This window comes from Otolemur garnettii, unplaced genomic scaffold (assembly GCF_000181295.1).
Source record: "Otolemur garnettii isolate 467f Iridium unplaced genomic scaffold, OtoGar3 scaffold00056, whole genome shotgun sequence".
Lineage (NCBI taxonomy): Eukaryota > Metazoa > Chordata > Mammalia > Primates > Galagidae > Otolemur > Otolemur garnettii.
The window spans coordinates 5,871,366-5,894,979 of NW_003852451.1; the positions used below are offsets into that span (position 1 = coordinate 5,871,366).

At 42.6% G+C, this 23,614-nt stretch overlaps 1 protein-coding gene across 1 annotated transcript in view; it reads left to right on the top strand.

Moving 5' to 3' along the window:
• The window catches only part of PRKN (parkin RBR E3 ubiquitin protein ligase), a 1,208,049-nt gene that overhangs the window by 454,999 nt on the left and 729,436 nt on the right, over positions 1 to 23,614 (top strand). Inside the window, exon 4 of the mRNA XM_023514609.1 lies at positions 1,305 to 1,423. Coding sequence (XP_023370377.1) covers positions 1,305 to 1,423 — 119 coding nt within the window. The remainder of the gene's footprint in view (positions 1 to 1,304; positions 1,424 to 23,614) is intronic.

Sequence of the window (23,614 nt, forward strand, 5' to 3'; positions counted from 1 at the left end):
CAGACCATGTGCATTTGACAGGCTGAAGTTTTCATTCATAATAATAAAAAATACTTAATACTGTGTATCCTTGAAAATAAGACCGTCCCAAAAAATAAGCCCTAGCAGAATTTCTATGCATTTTTTAAATATAAGCCCTACCCTGATAATAAGACCTAGTGATGGGCATGGCTATACAGCATATCTGCATGGCGTAGTCACGCCATGCATTTCGGTGCAGAGAAGAAGCTATCCCCTGAAAAAAAGCCCTAGTGTGTCTTCTTGAGAAAAAATAAATATAAGACAGTGTCTTATTTTTGGTGAAACACAGTACTCATTGCTAGAAGCATCTGATGATAATAGTAAAGTTTTAAGCAAACTTTTCTGCCATGACCTGTTCTATTACCCTTACTTAGAAAGGTAAAGATTAAAACAAAGAACTATTTAGTAATGTTAGAAACTTAGAAATTCAGAAAGGTGGTTATATTACTGCTAAGAGCTTCTGAATAAAGTTAGTTCTTTGCAGACATGGAAATGTGAGATCATTCAAAAATACTCCTCTAATTTACTGAGTAGCAAACACCAGCCCTGTGTGGTGACATTTGAGTCATTTGAGTAATCTGAGATCTTGAATTACTGAATTGATATTTTTGTTCATTTTTTTCCTCTGGAAAATGTATTATTTGAATGATATTTGTCTCAAGAGACTATCAATGAAATTCAAAGCTCCACTTGTGCACATGGCTGCTGGGCCTGTTACACTCCTCTGGGATAGGGGTCTTGTCTCATTCTGCGTGTGAACGTGTGTTGGAAAGTCATCCCTGGAAACCCAGCGAACTGTGATTGTATTGTTCACATCATGAGGAATGGGCTGGTTTATCTCTGTGGATAAGATTTTAAAAGGAAAAATGTTTGAGTCTTGAAAACTGTGTATGGAGCATGAAATAGAATTCAGGAGCAGTGGTCTCTAAATTTCCAATAGCCTCTAAATTTCTTGTCCTCTTTTAAAAGTTCAGCAGCAGAGAGTGTGTTTGATTTCACTGCTACAAACACACTTGGCCGGTGCACTTGGCAGCAGTTTGCTTACTTTGCTGAGTAAGTTGCAGGGCTGTTGGCATGGAAAAGAAAAAAGTTCACTCTTTTGAGCATAAAACTAGATTTTCTAAATTCAATTGTTGCATTCTCATTAGAATACTTATTCCATTAATGTTTCAAAATGTCTGAAGAGTTAGTTTAAAAATTTGCCTCTAAGAAGTTTGTAAAGAGAGTTTCTTGCCTGCATTTGGACTCCGTATTAATTGGCTACTTCTGCTTGCCCCCTGCAGGCAGACCAGTCTACAACAGCTTTTATGTTTACTGCAAAGGCCCCTGCCATAGAGTACAGCCAGGAAAACTCAGGGTCCAGTGCAACACCTGCAAACAAGCAACGCTCACCTTGGCCCAGGTAAGGGAACGCAGCGTCAGCATGAGACTGCCGAGAAACACCCAGGGTGGGCTCGCGGAGGGGCCGATGGAGCTCCTAATCATATATTACCCATTGCTGGGAATGGAAGGCTTCTTCTCTGCGGGGATGGCTCATGATACTGAAGTTTCATTTGAAAACTGCACCTTCGTCTTTGGATTTCTTTCTCCTTTGTAAAAATTTAGGTAGTGCAGCGTCATTCCCTCATTTTTTAAAAACAGGCCTACTGAAGGGAAGTATAGTGACTGCTTTGATAACAACAATAAAAAAAGAAAAACAAAAGAAAAGTCAGGCTTTTGTGGAGGATATTTTAGAAGGAGCCTTCCAGGCCCCTGGAAGCATCCTGTGCCTTGATCTGTGTGACGGCAGCATGGATGGTTACGTATTCAGACATCAGCATTCATTGGCTTGTCATTTAAGATTGGTGTGCTTACAGTTGCTTAACATAAGTGACCCCTCAATTTTATTGATTGATTGAATTAAATTTATTATTTTACAAAATTATTGTGGGTACATAATAATTGTATATCTTGATAGGTGTTTTGGTACAGGCATGAAGTCTGAGCTGATCAAACCTCAGTAACTGAGGTGCCCATTACCGCTGGCTGTTAAAGTGGGGATGGTTAATGGGGATGGTTAGATCATTAGAATGAACACTATTTGATAGCACAAGTGTAACTATAATCACCAGTAAGTTGGGGTAAACTTTAAACTATCTCTCAGTTTAAAAAAGTGAAAAAGAGGTTTGTGGATTAGCAGACAGTATGCCTGCAAAGCCAAGGTCAGCCCTGAGTCTGCTGTGGTCTGAGTCTGCTGTGATCTGAGTCTGCTGTGATCTGCTGCTGATTCTTATACAGTCATCCAACTAAGAGTGGTCTTTACATTTTTAAATGGACGAGAAAACCAAAAGATGAATAATATTGCATAACCTGTGAACATGGTGTGAAATGTGGACTCCGTGTCCATAAGTGACGTGTTGCTGGAACCCGCCCCACCCTCTTCTGTACATGTTGCCTGTGGCTGCTTTCAGGCTGTGAAGGCAGAGGCCAGCGGCTGCACGGACTGGATGGTTCACAAAGCCTGAAGTATTTACTCTCTGGTCCTTTGGAGGGACAGTCTGCTAACTCCTGGCATAAAGCATAGAAACAGTCAGTTCCTGGCCCCAGTGTGCTGGCTGTGCAGGATTTGGCTGGATGTCTGTGGATGTGGCCATGGATGGGGTGTGGAGAGCATCAGGTTGGCACAGATGTGAGGGCACAGACAAGGAGACCTAGGGACAGAGCCCTGGGGGTGGGTCAAGGGCTCCGTATGATCATTCCAGAGGTGGCTGGAGCATTCAGAGTCTGCCTGCAGGCAAGGGAGGACTAATGCAGAGTCATACAGGGGACGTATAAAATGCTGTTTCAGAACCAGGAGTCCTGTCCAGTTTTGCCATTAGTATTGGAGCTGGTGATAGAGCGAAGGTGAAAAGGCTAGTCAGAAATCGTTCACATGCTGAACTCCACATAGGTGAGGAGCAGAGAGGGCCTGGGTGCGGGTGGCAGCCCTGCAGAATGGAACATCGTGAAAGATCTCGGAGGGTGCCTCTAATGAAGGAGCAAACAGGGGTCTGTTGGCTCAGCCTGAGACAGTGGCAGCATTACTAAGAGCTGTGATTCAATATTTATTTTTTTTATACATTATTTTTTAAAATTTCAAATTAAGAGGGTACAAATTTTAGGTTACATTGTTCTTACTTCCAAGGTGAAGTTCAAGTTGTAGGTGAGCCCTGCATCACCCAGGGGTATGCAGAACACTCTCACAGTATGCACACTGGGTGGGATCCCACCAGTCATCCTCCCTCCTCCCGCCTTGGCTCTTCCTTCTCTCCCCTCCCCCTTGCAAGACTAGATTTGTCTTTTATCATTCGTGTGGGTGTGTAATTGTTTATATATTAGTTTCATATTAGTATTGAGTACATTGGATTTTTTTTTCCATTCTTAAGATACTTTACTAAGAAGAATGTGTTTCAACTCCATCCACACAAACACAAAAGATGTAAAATCTCCATCTTTTTTAAGGCTAAATAGTACTCCATGGTATACATATGCCACAGTTTATTAATCCATTCATGTGTTGATTGGCACTTGGGTTGCTTCCATGACTTGGCAATTATGATTTGGGCTTCAATAAACATTCAGGTACAAATATTTTTGTGGTAAAATTATTTTTGTTCTTCTGGGTAGATACCTAGTAATGGAATTGTAGGATCAAATAGAAGGTTGACTTTTAGTTCTTTAGGAATTCTCTATACTTATTTCCATAGATGTTGTATTGGTTTGCAATCCCCCCAGCAGTGTAGAAGTGTTCCCTTCTCTCCACATCCACGCCAGCATCTGCAGATTTGGGACTCTGTGATGTGGGCTAATCTTACTGGAATGAGGTGGTATCTCAGAGTGGTTTTGATTTACATTTCTCAGATTCAACATTTCACTGTGACACAACATTTCATCTGTATAGGGAAAGCCAGACAGTTCATCCTAACCAGTTTGGGTGGATGCTTTGAGGGGGGGGCACCAATGGGCAGGGCAGAGATTTTGCCTGGTGAGCTTTGCCCAGTCTCCACCCGCTCCTCTCTTCTGCCTTTTCCCACACCCGGTGCAGCCTCTTCTATCCTGATCTGTACTCAGGTTCCGGCTGCTTAGGTGATGGATCTGACCTATTTATACCAACTTCCTATGTCCTCAGTAGAAACAGCAGTAACACATTATTATTGAATTCCAAGTAAATTCTTTTCAGACATTACCTCATTTAATTATTTCATAACAATCTGAGTTGAGCAGTATTGGTAGCCCTATATTGGATTTGAGAAAAATGTGGCTTAATGAGATTAGGCATTTGCCTAAGAACACAGAAACTTATGAACGTGGACTTAGGGTTTGAACCTAGACTTCTAGCCTAAACTTTTATGCTCTACAGTTTTTTACCCTTTTCACTACACACATATATGTACAATAAGGGTCACATATGCAGATGTCCACAGTGATCAAACAGGTGATAAAATATTAGGTCAGATGGAGGCAGTAAGGGCCGGGGAGAACTGGGGTTGAAGGGGGAGGCTAAGCCAGGTATAGAAGTAGCTTCAGCCAGTGGTTGCCAAGTGGTAAGTGGAGACTTATTGTGGCTGGAACTTTTTTGTTTTTTGATTAAGAGAAATCATAAATCTGGAATTTTATATGAAATTTCTCACTTAAAAATGTGTACTTTGGAGGAAAATATGGGGGGAGGGGAGAAAAACGACATGCAGCATCTGTCTAAATGCACCAGATCAAAGTGGAGTGTTACTGGGACTGAATAGGAAATTAATGTCAGGTGTTTGGCAGAATTTGGTGTGTGACTCTGGAGCTGGTCTGCCCCTTTAGAATCTGACTTCCCCGTTTCCTACCTAAGTCAACTTGGGGATATCTGTTCACTGGTATAATAGTATATGTTTTTTAGTTGTTGTGAAGATTGGTTCATGCACGAAGAGTACTTAGATCAGTAATTCCAACATCAATACTTAGAAATGTTAAATGCTTTATTATGGTTATTCCTTTTATTATTATTTGTATATATGTGTGTGTGTGAGAATTAATTAATTATAATATACATACATGTTGTCTGTACTTCAGCATGAAATCAGTCCAGGCTTTGGCTGATTCCTTCCAGAGAAGCCAAAGTCCCCCTGCCTCCACTCTGGCCATTAAGAGGCTCCGTTGTCCCCATGTCAACATAGTGCTCTGTGATGAGGTCCCACCTCCCTGGTCACCCAGGCTGGCACCTTCTCGGGATGACATGGTTGATCCATCCAGGGGTCCCGGCTCCACTCATGTGACACCTGGGATTCTGTCATCTCCCAGAACTGCTCCAACTTGGATATTTAAATTCCAACTTTTCATTCCCCCTGTACCATTTCTGCTCCTCATAGCACTGACCATGATCTTCAGTTTTTCTGAGGCTATCTGGCTTCTCCTGTCACTGTTTTCTACCCTGGAGACCCAAGCTCCAGCCACAGTGTCTCAGTCGGCACTGCCTCTGCTTCACATCCCACAAATGCCCGTTCTCTTGTCTAAGAGTCTGTAAGCCTGGGAAGGTCCGATAACTCGTCAGTTTGGGTGTCCAGCTTATTTTTAACACCTCATACAGAACCTAGCCCAAAGAAGGACACCAATCCAATAATGTTGATTGGATGCCTCTGGATTGGAATCTTCCTAGGTTGAGTCCATAATCCCACAGCCTTTAGAAATTCTATCTGGCATTTTATAATTATATTGAGCATAGCAATTAGCACATTTTTGTTATAATTTATTGATTTTTTCGTACATTTATTTTCTTCTATTTGTATTTTTCTCTAATTTTCATGATAGACCTGCAAAGTAGATATTGTTATTCTGTGTTTTTAACAAAGAGTTTCCATGAGGTTAAGTAATGAGTCCAAAATTACTCAGTTAATAGATATTGAAGCCAAGAGTAAAAAATCTTCTCTCTATTTTTCCAAAGCCCTGGCCATTTCCAGAATATAGTGCTTACTGTACAAATCTGGCAATCAATGTCCTGGTATCTAACTACTTCCCTTGTCCTTAAAATATCACTCAAAAATACTCTTGGAAAAAATACACTTGAGACCTTAGGGACCAATGAAGTAAACGATAATTAAAAGATAATTTATTTAATCCATAATTTAGTACAGTTATTAGACGTAGCATAACTAGTACACAGCAGATGAGACGATGAGGCATTTCAATTTTTTTTATTAATAGCAAAAATCTGCATGCTTAGAGCCATGATGTCTCTATGGAGTGGCTGGCTGGCCCCTGCTGGAGCCTGCAAGTCCTGGCTGGGCAACCCTAGGCAGGGGCTCAATTTTGCCAAAGGGAACAATTTCTGTGCAGAGAACAGGTAACCCTGGAGTTTCATTTCCTAGAGATTTGTAAAACAATTAATAACTTACATAATTTTCTCTGATTAGGGAAAAATGACAATATGAGCTCTTGTGTGACGGACCAGGTTTCCTGGAGCAGCACACAATTCATCTGAATTTCACAAGGAGATTTGTATATATAAGGCAAAAACTTGGATCTATTTAGCCACCAGGGTTAAGGGTTATTTATTCATTCATTTATGTATCTATTTTTTAAGACAGAGTCTCACTTTGTTGCATTCAGTAGAGTGCTATGGCTTCACAGCTCACAGCAACCTCAAACTTTTGGGCTCAAGTGATTCTCTTGCCTCAGCCCCCCGAGTAGCTGGGACTATAGGCGCCCGCCACAACGCCTGGCTATTTTTTAGAGATGGGGGTTCTCGTGCTTGCTCAGGCTGGTCTTGAACCCGTGAGCTCAGATGATCCACCCGCCTTGATCTCCCAGAGTGCTGGGATTACAGGTATGAGCCACCGCACTGGTGGCTCATTACAGTTCACACTGAGTATGATCCTCAGAAGAAGGACGTGCATCCCTCTTTGTCCTGGTGTTAACACAGGGAACTGAGGCCCCAAGTTTTGCCCTAACCTTGGGAGGAAGTTGAGAATCATGACATTCAGACACCACATTTTCTTCCATTTCCAAATCAAAAAATCCTGTTTTTCTCATGGTGACCTTGACCAGGGTTTTGACTAGACCAAAACACTGTTTAAAACTTATTCACTGTAAACACATGAATAAGTACTGGAAACAGTGACCCCTGGCTGACTGAGAAAACACGGCAAGCATCCGGTCCCCAGCTGGCCGTTCAAAGATCATCCGCTGAGGTCTGTGCAGAAATGAGGCAGGGTCAGACACAGAAGGGAGGTGCTTTTGTCGGTGCTCACGAGTCTCTGTGCTCCTGAACAATGAAATCGATCCTTTAAAATGGCCCATGTCACTGTTTCCCTTAAAGATTTCCCTAGCACCTAAGATTTTATTTATTCATATAAATAAAATGGCTGTGTGGGACTGTGTGACTTGTTAACTTTTGGACTGGCCTGATGAGTTTTGTTGAACTAGATGCTGTTGACAAGCATCCGACGCCAGGAACAGGTCTGGGAGTGCCGCCCCCTCTGCCCAGCAGGCTTCTTCTCACTGAGTGCTGACCCTGCTCACTCCTCATTGTGGCTGAGTGTCCTGTCCCTTCCTCTGTCACCGCCTGGTCACAGCCCACATGCTAAGTGACTGGTACTTCCTCGAGAAGGAAGAAACTGGCTAGTTTTTGGTTCTTTTAAAACAGAAGATAAGCTTACGTACTTTTAGGTGAAAGGATATTTTTAGAGTGAAATGATTTATTGACTGTAATAATAATTGGAGGATGGAAAGGACATGGAAATGGGCTGAGAGCACAGACAACATTTCGTCTGGGAATGTTTTCCTGGGAGCAGAGTCCCCTAGGACAGTTCCAATTAAGTTTACGAATTGTTAATCCCTCCAGCACAACTCTAAGTAACCAGGTTACCCGCCATTTACATCTTTTTGTTTGCACTCAATTTATTAGGCCAAAAATGAATTCGAAGCCAGGAGATTACTAGAGCCAAGAACTTTGGATGATTTTTCCCTCTACAATCACCATAATTACTTTATCTCAAAAAGAACTTCATCTTTGCCACTCTAATGAGATACTCTGCCATGGAACAGCATTAAAGCTAAAAGGTTTCTGATGAGAAATAGTGCAATAAATAGAATAAGATGTAAAGTGCCTGGCGTGATAGATTTTGTTTAAAATTGGTTTATAGATTAGGGACAATTTATGGGAGGAAGTTTATTAAGAGTTATGGGCTATATGTATAATTATTCCTAAACTTAATATTTGTTATGGATTAATTGTTGGTCAGGACTCTACTTACTTCTCTTATTATCAAATACGTTCTCACATCATGTGATAAATTAAAGTCTTAGGATGTATGCAAGTGCATTTTGTAGTTTTACCGTAGGCTATTTTTGCCTGCGTAGCATTATTCCCCTCTTTGCTTCTTGTAGATTGGAATGTCAGGTGCTTCAGAGTTTTTAGAGTGAAATGGAGGAGTCACTACAAGTTATTTTGCATCATTCAGGTTTTTTTGGAAGACACATCTTGGATGTCCAAAGGGTGACGGTGTAAGCAGCAGCTGCATTCTGTTTCGGTTTGTGTTATAATGTCAGGACTGCGGGGAAGCCAGTTGGTGTGTGGAGTCCCTGCAGCTCAAAGCAGAGGGTAGACAGTGAGCAGGACACAAGCAGGGCTGGCCTGTGCCTAGGTGGGCAGCTCCGCATTCATTTCCGCCCCCATCCTGTGTTTTGCCAGGAGATTTCTCTTCACCATGTGAATTTTCCTCCCTCCCATCCCTTGCTGGGGCCCAGCCTCTTCAGTTGTGTGCTGTCACCCCTGACCACACATGGGTCATGGCACACGCCACCTGAGCAGCCAGCCCAGAGGAAACTCACCAAAACCTGGAAAAGAGCCACTCTAAGACAAAAACAGACATAAAAAACACCAACCCTGAAAGTATTGCCATGAAGAATTTTAAGCATTGGTGACATTTTATATTAGTTCATTTTTCTTGACATTTACATATATGTTATACATCGTATGAAAATTCTAAATGTAAAGGGGCTACTTAAGTCACGTTCATCCAGACCATTTCAAGGGTATTGATGGCTGCCAGGATAAGCAATTTAAAATTCTAAGAATTTAAATAAATGTTACTGGTATTATTTTCTTGAAAATCACAATAGTTGGGTGGTGCCTATGGCTCAAAGGAGTAGGAGGCTGGCCCCATATAACGGAGGTGGTGGGTTGTTCGAACCCAACCCTGGCCAAAAGCCACAAAAAATAAAAAAAAAGAAAAAGAAAATCACAATTGTTTTAGATCATTCATGCCTTGGGTGGAAACCTATAAATATCCTTCACCACCAACATCCGCCCCAGTGGCTGTAGATAAATTTTCCAATTTATCATCTAGCTGATTTTGCCAAATTGACCAATTTTCCATGAAATATCAGGGATAATATCATTCAGGAACACTCTATTGTGATGGTATTTTGTGTTTGATTAATGTCAAAGTATTCAATGATACATTCTCTTAGCAGATTTTAAGAACTATTTGGTTTTTTTGAAAACTAAGGAAGTTGAATTCTTGAGCGTGTGTGTTCCTCTATTCTCATGAATACACTTTAAACTTCACAATTTCATTGGGAAGTTTTTCCATTACTTTCTCTCTAATCTTTAATTGTTCTCTGTTTCTCCAGATTATTATTATTTTTTTTATTTCACAACCATTTTCTCTGTTAAAGATTTTTGGACTTAGCAAAATTATCTGCTAATTGGACTGCTTAACTTTTAAGCAGTTATGAAGTCTCCATCTGTACTGAATTGGGTTAGAGCTGAAAACTCCATCTTCCTAAGAGCATTTTAGGAAAGTTCAATTTGTTCTTGTTCCAACTCCCTTCTGCTAGAGCTTGAGGGAGTTGAGGTACCCCGAGGGGCCCAGAAGAGGATCTGAAGAACTCAGCACACCACAGACTTCATTGAACAGTTTATAGTCAAATTTAAAAAAATCTTTGAGCAAACTAATCTATTAGGTAAATCGGCCACTTGATGAGTCAGCTTTTGGTAATTTTTAGCAACCTGCCTAGAACCAGCTCCTACAATGGCCACAGAGCATATACGTATGGGACGCAGCAGTTTCTGTTTACTTGAAGGCGTTTATTTTCAGGGAAACTATGGATTGCTTTAATGGCTCTCGCAGATTCCTACAGTGTTCAGTTGAGGTGCTGGTGGGAGGAGAGCCACAGCTGAGAAGAGGAGGGAGAGGACAGAGTGACTCAGGGGACAGGGAGAGTGAAGAGTTGCCTGAGCAGAGACTGTGAGGGTCCCTGTGGGAACCTTCACCCTGGCCCGGGAGTGAAGCGCAGCAGCACCCTGCATCTGGGGGTCCTGGCTGGGACCGCCGGATTTAGCATGTAAGCAGACAAGGACCACCACGAAGTTGAATTTCACACAAACCTACTTCTTAGGTAAAGTAGGTTCCAGATATTCCACAGAACATAACTATCCTAATTTTTTTTAATTAAACATTTTTTTTTAGAGGGGAGGGAAGAATGGGTGGAAGGAGGGGGATTGGAGGGATCACTTCTGAGGTTTATCTTACAAGGGGACAAGTGAATCTTTCTAAGAGTAGAATGTGAATGTTTTAAAATAATAACTAAGAAAATGACATGAAGGCTATGTTAACCAGTTTGATGGAAGTGTTTCAGATTATGTGTGAAAACTCCACACTGTACTCCAGAAGTGCATTAATGTACATAGTTACCATTCAATAAAAAAAAAAATTATCTGAAATGGAAAATGAATTCAGCATCCGACACTTTATCTGATCAGTGTTGATCAGTGCTTTCCCTCTTTGCTGGGATACTTGTGTAGTGATCATCAGTGCTGAGAGCAGGGAGGCCCCCACGATGGTCTTTCAGCAATGCCACATAGCCACGTTGGAGCTGGGGCTGGGAGGGAAGGCAAGGCTTGCAGATGGGATGGCTGGAGCTGACGGGCGCTGTAGTGGTCCCGTGTGGAACCGTTACGGGGGGAACCTGGGAGATGCCAACATCCCCGTCCACAGCCGTTTGAACCACAATCATACCTCTGCTAGATGGGATTGTTTGCTTCTGGAGAACCGATAGTCATCAGTAAATCAAAGGGGGAACTTCTCATTAGGAAGACAAACCACTAGTTATGTTTGGTTGTGCTATATTACATTAAAATAAACATTTAATATTTTATGAACAAAAAATGAAAATTATAAAGTCACCTATTAAAATAAATGTAAAATTGTTTAGGAAATAAATAGAATGTTGTATATAAGTATAAATTTTTAATGAAATAAGCAAAATGGTATTCAATACAGGCAGTTGTAGCCAGTTCATGATGTTACTTGTCTTTGTCATAGAAATTTTGACTTTGAGAACCTTTGTTCTACACCTAATCTTTTATACTAAAATTTCTTTTGTCATCTGTTATTCACTGGAGTAATTTGAATTAATTAAAGTCTAATGAAGTATTGGTCAGTGTTGACAATTCACTGACTTTTCAGTTTGGCTCACTATTTTCACCCAGGCCACCCTGGCCTTCCCTTGCTTCTTTACATGGGGGGCCCTCTGTAACAGTTAGGGCTTTTTTAAAGTAATGATTTTACTTGCAACTCTTTAAGAAAAAAAGAGAGAGAAAGAAAAATCAATGTTTCAGATGCAGGTTCCTGCGTGCCTGCCTCTAGATGGGACCAAGTCCAGGACCCTGAGGCCTCTGAGGAGACGTGCCCACCAGGCAGTCACCTTGCACTTTGCCATAAATAGAATCTCACTATTTTGTCTTTGATACCCAGTTGTGCTCCTGACCCATGCTGCTAATGTGAAATTCTCAGAATTGTGGGCAGAAAGTTTGAACCATGTTTCTTTGAAAAAGTATGTGTATGTATTTTAAAGGATAAATTATTTATTGCATTACTTCCAAAATATGTGGCTTTATTGTATGTATACTATGAGGAATGAGTACTAGTAAAAATTTATTTAATGTTTATTTATTAAATAATTGATTGAATGCTTACTATAAACCAGGATCTAAGCTCGGAACTTTACCTAAATATCTTATTTGGTTGTTATTATGTTTAAATAGTGCTTTTAAAATTTTGCATATATGTCTCATTATGGCTGTGAGTTACACAGAGCCAATGTTATGTACTTTTCATATAAAAGATATTAAATGTTTTATATAGTCTGTCAGTTAGTAGTGACACATGGTCATTAACTTACTTCACTGGAAATTGGCTGAGCTATCTAGAATTTTATTCATTGTGGTTGTGCAGGATGATGCGTTTAAAACATTTATAAGAGAAATATTTGTTGAAGCTACATAGAATGTTTGACAATATTACAAACTAAAATATTTATAAAGTATAAAGGAAAAGATAAAGTTTTCTAAAGTTTTGTTGGTCCATTTTACATTGCAGTTGCCTGAACCATGCCTAAAATCTGAGTTACTTTGTGTTTGGGTTTGGAGCACTGTCTGTTGACGATGACGGAGCATTCAGGTAGCAGAGGAAAACCCAGAAGGGCGTTGTTGTCTCAGCCACTGCCTGGTCTAGTCCTGATTTACTATCTACCATCCTTCCTGGTCTAGCATGGAGCCTCAAGGCATCAATTCTGCGTGCAGGGCAGGGTGATGGTGGGAAGAGCACTGGTGTCTTTTATTTTTTAAAAAATAATTCTAGAAGCCTCCTAGTTGGCTTTTCCTTGCATTTCGTTGTTTACAACTGGGTCCTATGGACTTTGACGGTTACCAAGGGAGTTGAAAAGCAAGTAGTCGCCCAAAGGGAATAGAATAGCTGTGACTGGCTTAGACCATCCTATTTTATCTCCTAGTTGGAGCTGCTTTGCTTTGTCAATCAAAATTAGAGTTCTGTTACTAAGCAGTGAGGATGAGGTGGACAGCAGGTGGGCGGTGACCAGTGGCTGCTGTGTTTGTAAGTGCACACCGTTGTAGCTCATTTCCATGAGCTCATCAAGTTCACTGTGGAGTGGAAATCATGCTGTTGTGCACTTTATTTGTATCACGAGCCTTCACTAGGGATTTGTCCAACCTTGAAATTGTTTTTGTGTGTGAAATGCCACTTGTATTCAATGGTTGTTTCTATACGTAGATGTAACTCCCAGATTCTCTGCAGGATGAAATTGAAATACTCATATTATTCATTTGACCACTTAGAAGCTTTATCAAGAATCATGGAAATAAAAAACAGATCTTCAGGGCAGTGAGTTAATTTATTTGTTCTTTGCTTAAGAAGTAAATGGCTCAAAAACCTCACTGGGGAAGCGTAAATAGAATTCAGTAGTCTTGTTTCCCTCCAAAGTAGATCCTTTGTCAATGCTTTGTAAAGTAAGTATAAATGTATTACCCAGAGCTAATAACATGTGTGGCACAGGGAAGTCACACTCTTGGAATTGGGCAAGAGGGTGCAGACTAGGGTTGTGATGTGTTTTTTCTTTATTTTACGGACACACGTTCGCTTACGTGGCATCCCGTCTTCTATCTGGGAATATCAAGCTACCTGTGTAGATGTGTCATTAAAGCAGGCTGAGAAACGAGAGGTTAATTGACTTCACTTGGGTCACACAATGGGAAAGAGACCAAACAGAGACTTAAAACTGGGGACCTGAAGCTTAGATTCTTAGTAAAAACACTTATCTTGAGTTACATTAGTTTTCTTACTAAGACTCAGGGAGAGTTGAGACTCACTTAGGAACCTTTTCCTGAAAAGAGTAAAATTAACTGGACCACATTTCCTGAAGTGGGGATTAAGATCTAGGAATTGGATAAGAAGTAAAAAATGGAGATTTCCTTCAGTGAAGAGAAAATGGAAGAGTACTGACGTTCTTGGGCAAGGGAAATCATGAAAATGAAAGGGGAAATGCTTACAGATTATGACTTTGTAAGTGACTAGTTCACCAGCCTCGTTTGTTGTCGGGGATAAGACTGAGGAAGCCACGGCCTCTGGCGTGAGCTCTGCACAGGCTGCTCACATCTCAGAGTCACTGGTTAGTGCAATTGAACAAGCGCTCTCCCAGCTTGTTTCAAATAGTTATACTTCTGTCTAATGTCAGAATCATGGGGACTTTTTGATGTGTTATAAAGATTTCTAAAAAGTATAAACTGGCCTACTGCTTAGGAAGTGACCTACAATTAAAATGGTCGGATACTTTAGAGCTAGCAGCATCAGCTCTGGACAAATAAACTCTCCTCTCCCCATACTCCCTATTTTAAAACCAAGGAGAGCCATGCTGTTGTCTTTGTCTCTGAATAGGAGTTCTTTATTTGAAGTAATTTAGGTAAAGCTCGGTACAAACAAATGTCATGTAACCTGTATGTTATATAATGTCACCATAAATAGATGAACTTAGCATAAACAGATATAGGAAACATAAAATATACAAGTTCACAAAATAAATGGAGTATGACCAAAAATCTAAGAGGCTCTGTTACTTGGGTCCCTCTTTTCTCTGTTCCATTACTAGATCCAGTTCCTTGGGGCAGGGAGCAGACTTCTGTCCTTAGTACAGTGCCTCATACATTCCCACGTTTAAGATGTTCTGTGGAGGGAATGAATGATGGCATCAGTGTCATGTACACCTCAGCTACCCACATCAAGAAGGGAGTGGCTTCAAAGTAACCAGTATAAACTCTCCCCTGTATCAGAGACCTGCTTTAACCGTATCTGCTGGGCGTTGGTCCATCTGACCTCTGCACCTTTATGCACATAACTTCTGTTTCCTCCAGATAGGAGGGCAGGTTCTACCAGAATCAAATCCATAACTTTAAATTTCAAATACAGTCTTAGTTCAATAAATATGCGTCCAGTCTCATGAAAACAACCAACCAAACAAACAAGTAAAAACCTTGTACTCAAGCTAGGCGTGTGTGGGGCTGGCACTTCCCAGGGAACGCAGTGTGGGGAGCATCCTTCTGGAGATGGACTGTGGGAGAGAAACCACACAACAGGAATGAGGGGTGGGGGGTGGTCAGACTTCTGGAGGGGTGCTGGGGTAAAGGGCCATCCATTGGAGAGGTGGGCGGCATTCTTCTGGCTGATGTTGTCGTGGGATGTATTTAAGCTCTCGGGAGCAGGCTGGTGAGAAAAACAGACTTTATCACATTGGCCCCCGCTTAGGTTGCTTGGAGGCCACCGTGGAAATTTCATCTTCACCCCCAAGGATAAGCTCATGTATCTCCTCCGCGATCGTTTCTCTCAGGTCCCTGTTTTCCCCTGGCTCTCCAGCCAGATCTTCTCTGTCGGAGGCTTCTCAGCCTTCCCAGAAGTCCTCTTCGGCAGAATATATAATAATTTTAGTGCAACTTTTCTCATTTTCTGTGGGGAACTCTCAAACATCTTTTTTTTTTTTTTTTTAAAACAAACTCTAGGATCACAGGTGGGATCCATGGTAACTATACCAAGAAAGAGTGTAGGAAGTGGGACTCAGACCAGACCCACACACAACCATCTCCCTTTAACTTCGGAAGAACCACCTTGAGCTCTCCAAGTCATTTCACTGACGCCCTCTTCTCTTGATTTAAGGAAAAGGGAGATGTACCATTGAAGTGGGGTGTTCTACAAATAAGTCATCTTTATAAATTATCTCTATTTAATCTTCAACAAACAAACCATTAACACAAAATGTTGGTGAAGAGTTTCAAAAATTGTGCATGTTTTGGGCAGGTGTGTGGAAACTCTTTGTGCTTCCTATTCAATTTTACCATGAGCCTAAAACTCCTCAAAAATAATCAAGTATGTTAAAAATTTATATTTTTAAATACGTAAATTTACGTATGGGATCAACGCTTCTTTCAGTTTGTAAGTCATGCTCAGTGCTCCACTGAAGCCTCTTACTTACTATTCCATGACATAAGCTAACCCTGCAGGGCCCTTAGCCATGTGAAGGGCATCTTCACGCAGTCGTGTTATTGATATGATCAGTATGTGAACTGGGTGAGGTAGGCATCCCTGTAGCTGCTTAACACCTGAGAAGACCATGCCAGGTTCACAGAGTGTGAGAGAATTACCACAGGAGCAGCAGGAGGTGACGTGAACTCCACGTGTTTTGGAAAAAATCTGAAGATTTTCTCATTCTGCTGCGTTCCCTCTTCTCTTAGCAGGGAGCTGAATATCTTTAGTTGGCACATCATTATTTTTAACACTACTTGCTCCGAAGATCCCCTAAGGCATTTAAAATATTTTAAACGTGCAGGATCACTGTCATTCTTTTCTTCTAAGATGTTCTTATGTTTTCTTTGATTTATGTTTTGGAGGCTCCATCTTCATGGAGGCCCTGGACGCCGCTGACACATTCTTTGGTAAATGTCATGTTATAAATGTTCCAGCCATCTATTAAAGTCCACCTCGTGGAATCAAGGTAATAAGAGCTGAAAATTAGCTGGAATGTGCACCCTGATGCCACAGAGCTGCTGTCATTTAGACTAAGCTATTACTCACCAGTGAGAGGAAAAAGACTTTCAAATCTCTTATAATGAAGGTTGCAGAGCACACTGGAGTTCGACTCTCTCAACCTGAACTCTCGTCCTCCCTACTGGTTTTGTAGACAACAGGAATGTTAGGTCACTGCAGTTTTAATTTGCAGTGGTGTGTTGGCCATGCATGTATGTTTCTTTTATTTGGAAAACTATGATTTTGAAGGACCTGTTGTTGGAGGTGGTGTGTTGGTACAAATGTTAGGTTCTATGACTGATTCTAGCTCATCACTTAGCAGAAACAAATGGCAGATTTCCCTGCTACACTTCAAAGCTTAGAGAGCCTTGTTTTCAAACGGCTGTGTATTGTATTGAACTTGGTTAGAAGAAAAAAATCCATAACCCTGGAAAATGTGCCATGGTATAGAATCCAGGTAAAATATGTGCTAAATAATATCACAAATTAGAAAAATATCAATTGATATGTTCAGAAGCTGAGCCCAATAAAAGTTTCACAACGATGTCCATTTTGCCTTTATTGGATGAGATGAAGCTTCATTAAGGTTAGTCAGGACAGAAGACCAAGCTAACAAGGTAGTCAGCAGCATCCTATTTTTGTAATAACAGTATAATGTATGAGAGTTTTGAATAACTCCCTCATTTAGGAGCCAGAAACTAGTACTGTTACAAAATAGAGACAATTGTTTTTCTTCAAGTTTCTCAAAGATTTACAGACATGTGCTTCTCAAGACTGCCCACTCCACTGCAAACATGCAGATGCCTGGTGTTCACGGCAGGTGGGAATCCTTCACCTGCAGCGGGGTCAGGATGGAAGGAGCGTCAGGGAGAGAGCGGCAAGCGGTCAGGATGGAAGGAGCGTCAGGGAGAGAGTGGCAAGCGGTCAGGATGGAAGGAGCGTCAGGGAGAGAGCGGCAAGCTCGGAGAGGGGAATTTCAGAAGTGCCATCAAGAGACAGAAGATGGTGTGTGTGTGTGTGTGTTTATTACTTCACTAGACTGTAATTTCTTGAGAAGTCTCCTGTATAGAGTTAATAAATTTTTGCTTGTTGAATGTTTGATTTGTTTGATGGAAAGACAAATAAAGTACTATAACTTGGTATCTGCATTAATTAGCAAAATTGGTATGGAGTGGTGTCATTCCATATGTGTCCCATATGTTAGCCACTAGCCACATATGACTCTTTAGATTTTAAAGAATTGAAATTAAATAAAATTAAGTAGTCAGTTAGCCCCAGTAACCACACTGCAAGGGCTCAGTAGCCCCATCCCTTTGGTCCCAGAAAATTCTACCAGGCAACACCAGTTTGGGGGATTCTGATTGGCTCAGTGAGATGAGCCTATTTGCCTTCTTAAAATTTTTTAATGTGTTTTTATTAAACCAAGAAGGAAGAAGAATAGTCAAAAAAGAAGAGAGAGCAATGGCTACTTAATTATTGCAGAAAGGGGAACTGGGGTGGAGTGGTACTGGAGAGATTGCAAGCCTTAGCCAAGTTTAAGGTTAATGAGCCCAAGGCCTAGAAATGTGAAGTGGACAGGGCTTGCCTTGGTCCGTGGCCCATAGCGACAGGTGTGAGACTAAGACTGAAGCTGTTTGCTTCATAGTTTATTGCTTTGTCACTTTACTGAATTCCTTCAAAGATGTATACTTTGGCAAGAGAGAATTTTGGAAGCAAAGATTTTTGGTTCTTATAAGACAGAGAGGTTTGAGTCATCCCCAGCCTGTGCTGACACAGTAGGTTGTGGGTAGAAATACAGTGTAGGCAGACGTTCCAGAGGACGTGTGGGACGAGGGCCCCAGGCCTCAGTCCCCATTCACCCCCCACTGCTCAGCACGCCTACAGTGGCTGGGTGGGTAGGCATGTTCGCCAGAATAGACAGAAAACTAGTTTGGGGACATCCCAGTAAAATTCAGTAGTTTAGCAGACATAGGATATTAGCAGAGTTAGAAGGAGATTAGAAATGACCCTCAGGCCCAGACCATCTACCCTGTAGGCTGTAACCATAATTGTTCCTCTTCCATCCCCCAGGGCAGCTTTGTTACCTGCTTAGTTCTGTCTTTGAGAATTGTTCTAGGATTTTGTGCCTCCTCCCTGATCACCTTTTTCATAATCAAAGGACTACCTGCAAGATTGAGTCATGAGAGGATTAACTACTTTTCACTATGTAAACATGCGCCCTAAAATCTTTTTTTTTTTTTTCCTCTGAGACAGAGTCTCACTTGGTTGCCCTTGGTAGAGTGCCATAGTGTCACAGCTCACAGCAACCTCAAACTCTTGGGCTCAAGCTATTCTCTTGTCTCAGCCTCCCAAGTAGCTGAGACTATAGGTGCCCACCACAATACCTGGTTATTTTTAGAGATAAGGTCTTGCTCTTCCTCAGGCTGGTCTCGAATCTGTGATCTCAGGGCAATCCTCCTGCCTCGGCCTCCTAGAGTGCTGGGATTATAGGTGTGAGCCAGGATGCCTTGCCTGTGGCCTAACATTTTAGAAAGCCTTCTGAGAATTTGGCTCAGGGAGGTACCTATCCCCTCAGTACAGGCTGTGCCCTTACCAAGGTGTCTGTGTCTACAGCTTTCAGAAGACTTTTTCATAAGAAACTCTTCATGTTAATTTCTCAGCTCAGCTTCTACCTCTGACCCTATGGTGGAGAAAGCCCCTCCTGGGGAATTCTCAGGCCTCTGTGTTGCGGCTCCTTCCTATCCCCGGCAACAGGAGGGAAGGGACATTTCTTGCACAGAGGAACCCACTTGTAGTCTGTCTGCCAGGACTGTCTCCCTCACCCTCATATCCTCAGGGATGCCAGGCCAGAAGATTGAAGATTGTCACATTGTCTTGACAGCCCAAAGCTAGCTTTGTGTGGCCCGTGTGGGTTCCTTGACAGAGGGGCTGCATGCTGGGTTCAGCAGAAGGCCACCTGGTCTTTCTCCTTAGGGCCTCAGTGGCCTCCTGTGTGTGGGTCCAAGTGTGAAACAGAGTCTCCTGCATCTGACAGCTGAGTGCAGTGCTGTTTCTGGGCAGGAAATTGATCTGGAACCGCACAGTTGTGGAAAATACTGTTTTGTCAATGAAATGCAAATGTATATTACCCCAGTACCCTTGCATTTATAGAAATCCTTTTTTATAATTATTTCTTCAAATCAGCAGAAAAGTGCCAATAGTAACTTGTCAGATATGATGTGGAAGTTGGAAGAAATGACCCAATTAATAACAGGCTGAGGTGAATAATAGGTGAAAAATGTTTTTCACGGGGTTTTAGTTTACTTGGATGTTTGAATGATATAATGGTTATTTAATTGTAGATTAAATTCAAGACATAAACAAATGCATTTTGAATTATAATTATTGAGTCATCTTTAAAAAATAATTCTTGAAATTTACCATTATCAAACCAGTAACTTTGTGATCCTATACAGGAGATGCAAAACCCTCTACTTCTAAAGGATTCTCTAGAGTGGGGTGACTAGTTACCTGAGGTGGGCAGCAGTAACAAGAGTGGCTGGAATTCTGCAAGACAGGAGTCCCCAGGCTGCCTGGGTGGGTGGAGGACGGAACTTTCCCCGTGTCCAGAGGCCAGGGAGTGACATCTGAAAGCTCACAAGGTCATGGCCCTTGCCGCTTCCAGTGGGCAGTGACCTCTCCAGGCAAAGATGGACAGATGAGTAAGGAGGACATACGTGTGACGCTGGGTGCAGGACGGGAACAGACACAAGCTGGCTCCATCTGGCTGCAGCAGAGATTGCCACAGCGTACGACTCTTTTCTCAAGCCTGTCCTTGGGCTAACCATTCTATTTGGTATAATTTAAATAAAGTTCAGGATATAAGTGACTATGTACAAGATCAGGCAATTAAGTTCCAGATCTCAACCTAGAAAAAGTGCTACTACCTCTTTGCTGAGTATCACTTCTGTCACCTTCTAAGTACTCCCCTTGGCCATCTGGTGACTATGGTGATATTTAGCAATGAGGTATGTAGTTCTGTTTCTAGGATGAGTTTGCAAACTTAACTGTCCACCTCATCTATGTTCACAGTATCTGCAAAACCTCTAAGAACTTTCGACAAAGTGAAAATATTTATTTGTGGGGAACATGTTGGTCACTGTAGCAATCTTTTTTATCCTTGTCACTTCCTCAGTGCAGCTCCAAATTCACAGAGAATCACAATCAGGAAAAAACATTTCAAATGTGCCTTTGCAATAAATTTCCCACGTATCACAAAGGCCCCCAGCTGTGGCACGTGATAGATGTTTTTAGGACACAGACTTTACTACACAGGCACGTGCATACAGGCACGCGTGCGCACACACACACACAGCAAGAATATGACAAAAAGCTCTGTCTCCTGCTGAAATTATTCTGTCAAAGGAAAAAAATGGAAGAAGGGGGCAAAAAATAAATGCAAACAGACCAGTCCCACTAGTTCAAGCTACATCTATTTGCCACTTTACTGCGATGACAGTGGAGGAGATGGGCTCTCACCTTGGCACAGACACAAAATCAGTAAACTGAGTCAATGGCAACTGTACAGATGAGCTAAGTGGGCAGGTAGTGATGGATGCTGTCAGGGGACACTTTGGTGGTTGTTGCCAATGTGTAGTAAAGGGTATGACATTCTTATACCCGTATGATCCCCAGCTAGTCAGAGCTCAGACCTGTTCCCTCACCCCCTCTTGTACCACACCTCTTAAAGTAACCGCTGTTCTGGATTCTCTCTCCACGATTCATTTTGTCTAATAAGGGCACTTTTAAAATGGGATCAGAGGCACAGGTGCTCCCTAGAACCCCCCAGCTCTCTGCAGCAGGCCGGGGAAGAAGGACCCTTGGACCGGGTCAGAGGAAAGGAGGAAAGATGGCCGCTGCCAGCAGGAGAGCCACCGTGTGGGAACCAGGTGGGAACCGGCTGTCACAGACAGGTGTGTCCGAGAATCTTCCCAGGTGGACTCCACATGGTTTGGGCTCAGGACCAAGGATGAAAAGCACTTGGGTTCCTGAGGAGTCTGGCCAGCAGAAATACAGGCTCCACGGGAACTTCTACGGTGTCCACCAAGCTGCAAGGCCAATTTCCAGAATGCAGTTAAGACTGGAGAAGAAAGTGTTACACAGCAAAGCTCTGACATCAGAGACTGGGGATGTTACCCTGGATAGGCAAAAATGCACAACAAATCAAACCGAACAACACTGAGTTAGCCCTCCTCCCCTCTGTGGTAATACTGACCACGGAAGGCTTATGGCGGTCCTTATGAACACACAGCGTGTCACATGCAGCCCTGTGGCAGAACAGGCTACGGGTCTACTGATTATAAATGGTCCACTTAGTCTTAAAACAGATAATTTGATGGGGACTGGGGGGCAGTCAGTTACCTCCCAACTTCAAAGGGGTAGCACCGGCCCGTGTGTGCTGGGCTTCCCCAGAATCAGGGCCGAGATCCCCGAGTAGGTGCTCCTAAGCACAGGGGCACAGCTGTTCAGGGGTCGGCTTTTCTCACAGAATTCACCATGTCAGGACAGACTCTTCTGCTAAAATCAGTGTATGAGAAGTAGCATTCTTTTTGCGTGGCCTCTCTGCAGTCAGGGAGTTCACTGTGAACAGGCTCCATCTGACCCCCAGGGAGCGCTGATTTGTGTGCTATTTCCCGGGAGCCTGTAGGAAAGTCCTGCCTGGTGGTCTCACAGGCACTTTTGGATCTTCTTGGGAAAGAGCCCCCACAGCCGTCCGTCAGTGTTAGAGAAAGCCTCCTCAGCCAGAGGAAGGGGGGAAAGGGATCCTAAGGGCATTTCCCTGGGGGTCAGCAGGGTTTCTGAGCTTGGTCAGCATGCCCCCTAGTGTCCTCCCTCCAGCGGCCTGGCCACTCTCAGAGACGGGAAGGGCAGCCCTGACGGTGGCTTTGAGGTCGTGCTGCGGCGTGAGGTAGAGACACCCCTGCAGCTTGATCTGCAACACTTTATTTATTTTTTTAGTTTGGCAGCTGCCACTGAGATTCAAATGTCCCAGTGCAAAGCCTTCTCTGTCATTTGTTTTCTTTATTAAATATACCGCCAAACGTCTGTCTTCTTCGTTGTATTCTCGCCGTAGTTGGAAGGCACAATGAGAATATGCCTTGCTTTCATTTTTGCTTAATTATTTAAAAAGTTCTTTTACATGATGGGCATTAGCAATTTTTCTTTTTTTCCCTGACTAGCACCCATGTAAGCACTAAGTTATTTTGATAGCATATTTTTAAATGAGAAAAATAAGACATAGTTAGACTAATACATTTTAAAAATGAAAGTAGCTTTCAAATTAAATTTTATTTATTTATTTACTTTTTATTTTTATTTTTTTTCAAGACAGAGTCTCAAGCTGTTGCCCTGGGTAGAGTGCGATGGCATCACAGCTCACAGCAACTTCCAGCTCTTGGGCTTAGGCTATTCTCTTGCATCAGCCTCCCAAGTAGCTGGGACTACAGGCGCCTGCCACAATGCCTGGCTACTTTTTGGTTATAGTTGTTGTTTGGCGGCCTGGGCTGGATTCGAACCTGTCTGCTCCAGTGTATGTGGCTGGCGCCTTAGCCGCTTGAGCTACGGGCACCGAGCCTTAAATTTTATTTTATTACAAATGCAATGCATTCCCCTTGTATAACCTGTGACGACATGAACAAGTGTGAGGCGCAAACCATCGCTAACATTTCAGTGGAAACCCTTTCTGGTGTCCCTGATGCGCACTCACAGTCTCACACAGATGCAGGTGGTGGTTGTTTCTCCCCTGAATTTGTTTGTATCACTTAACAACAATCAATAACAATCCTCTCAAAGTTAATATTTATAATTATAATTTTACATGTTTTATGGCTGAAGGATATTTTATATTGCTGCACTAGTCTGTGTTCAGACATTCTCCCCCGGAGCATTCTCGTAGGAGAATGCCCCCTCCACCCTCCTCCACCCTCCTCCACTCTCCTCCACCCTCTCCACCCTCCTCCACGCTCCTCCACACTCCTCCACGCTCCTCCACACTCCTCCACCCTCTCCAGCTCCTCCACGCTCCCCCACCCTCCCCCACCCTCTCCACGCTCCTCCACCCTCCTCCACCCTCCTCCACCCTCCTCCACGCTCCTCCACCCTCCTCCACCATCCTCCACTTCATTTCTAGTTTGGGTGTGGGCTCATGTGTGTGTCCACCCTCTCCACCCTCCTCCATGCTCCTCCAC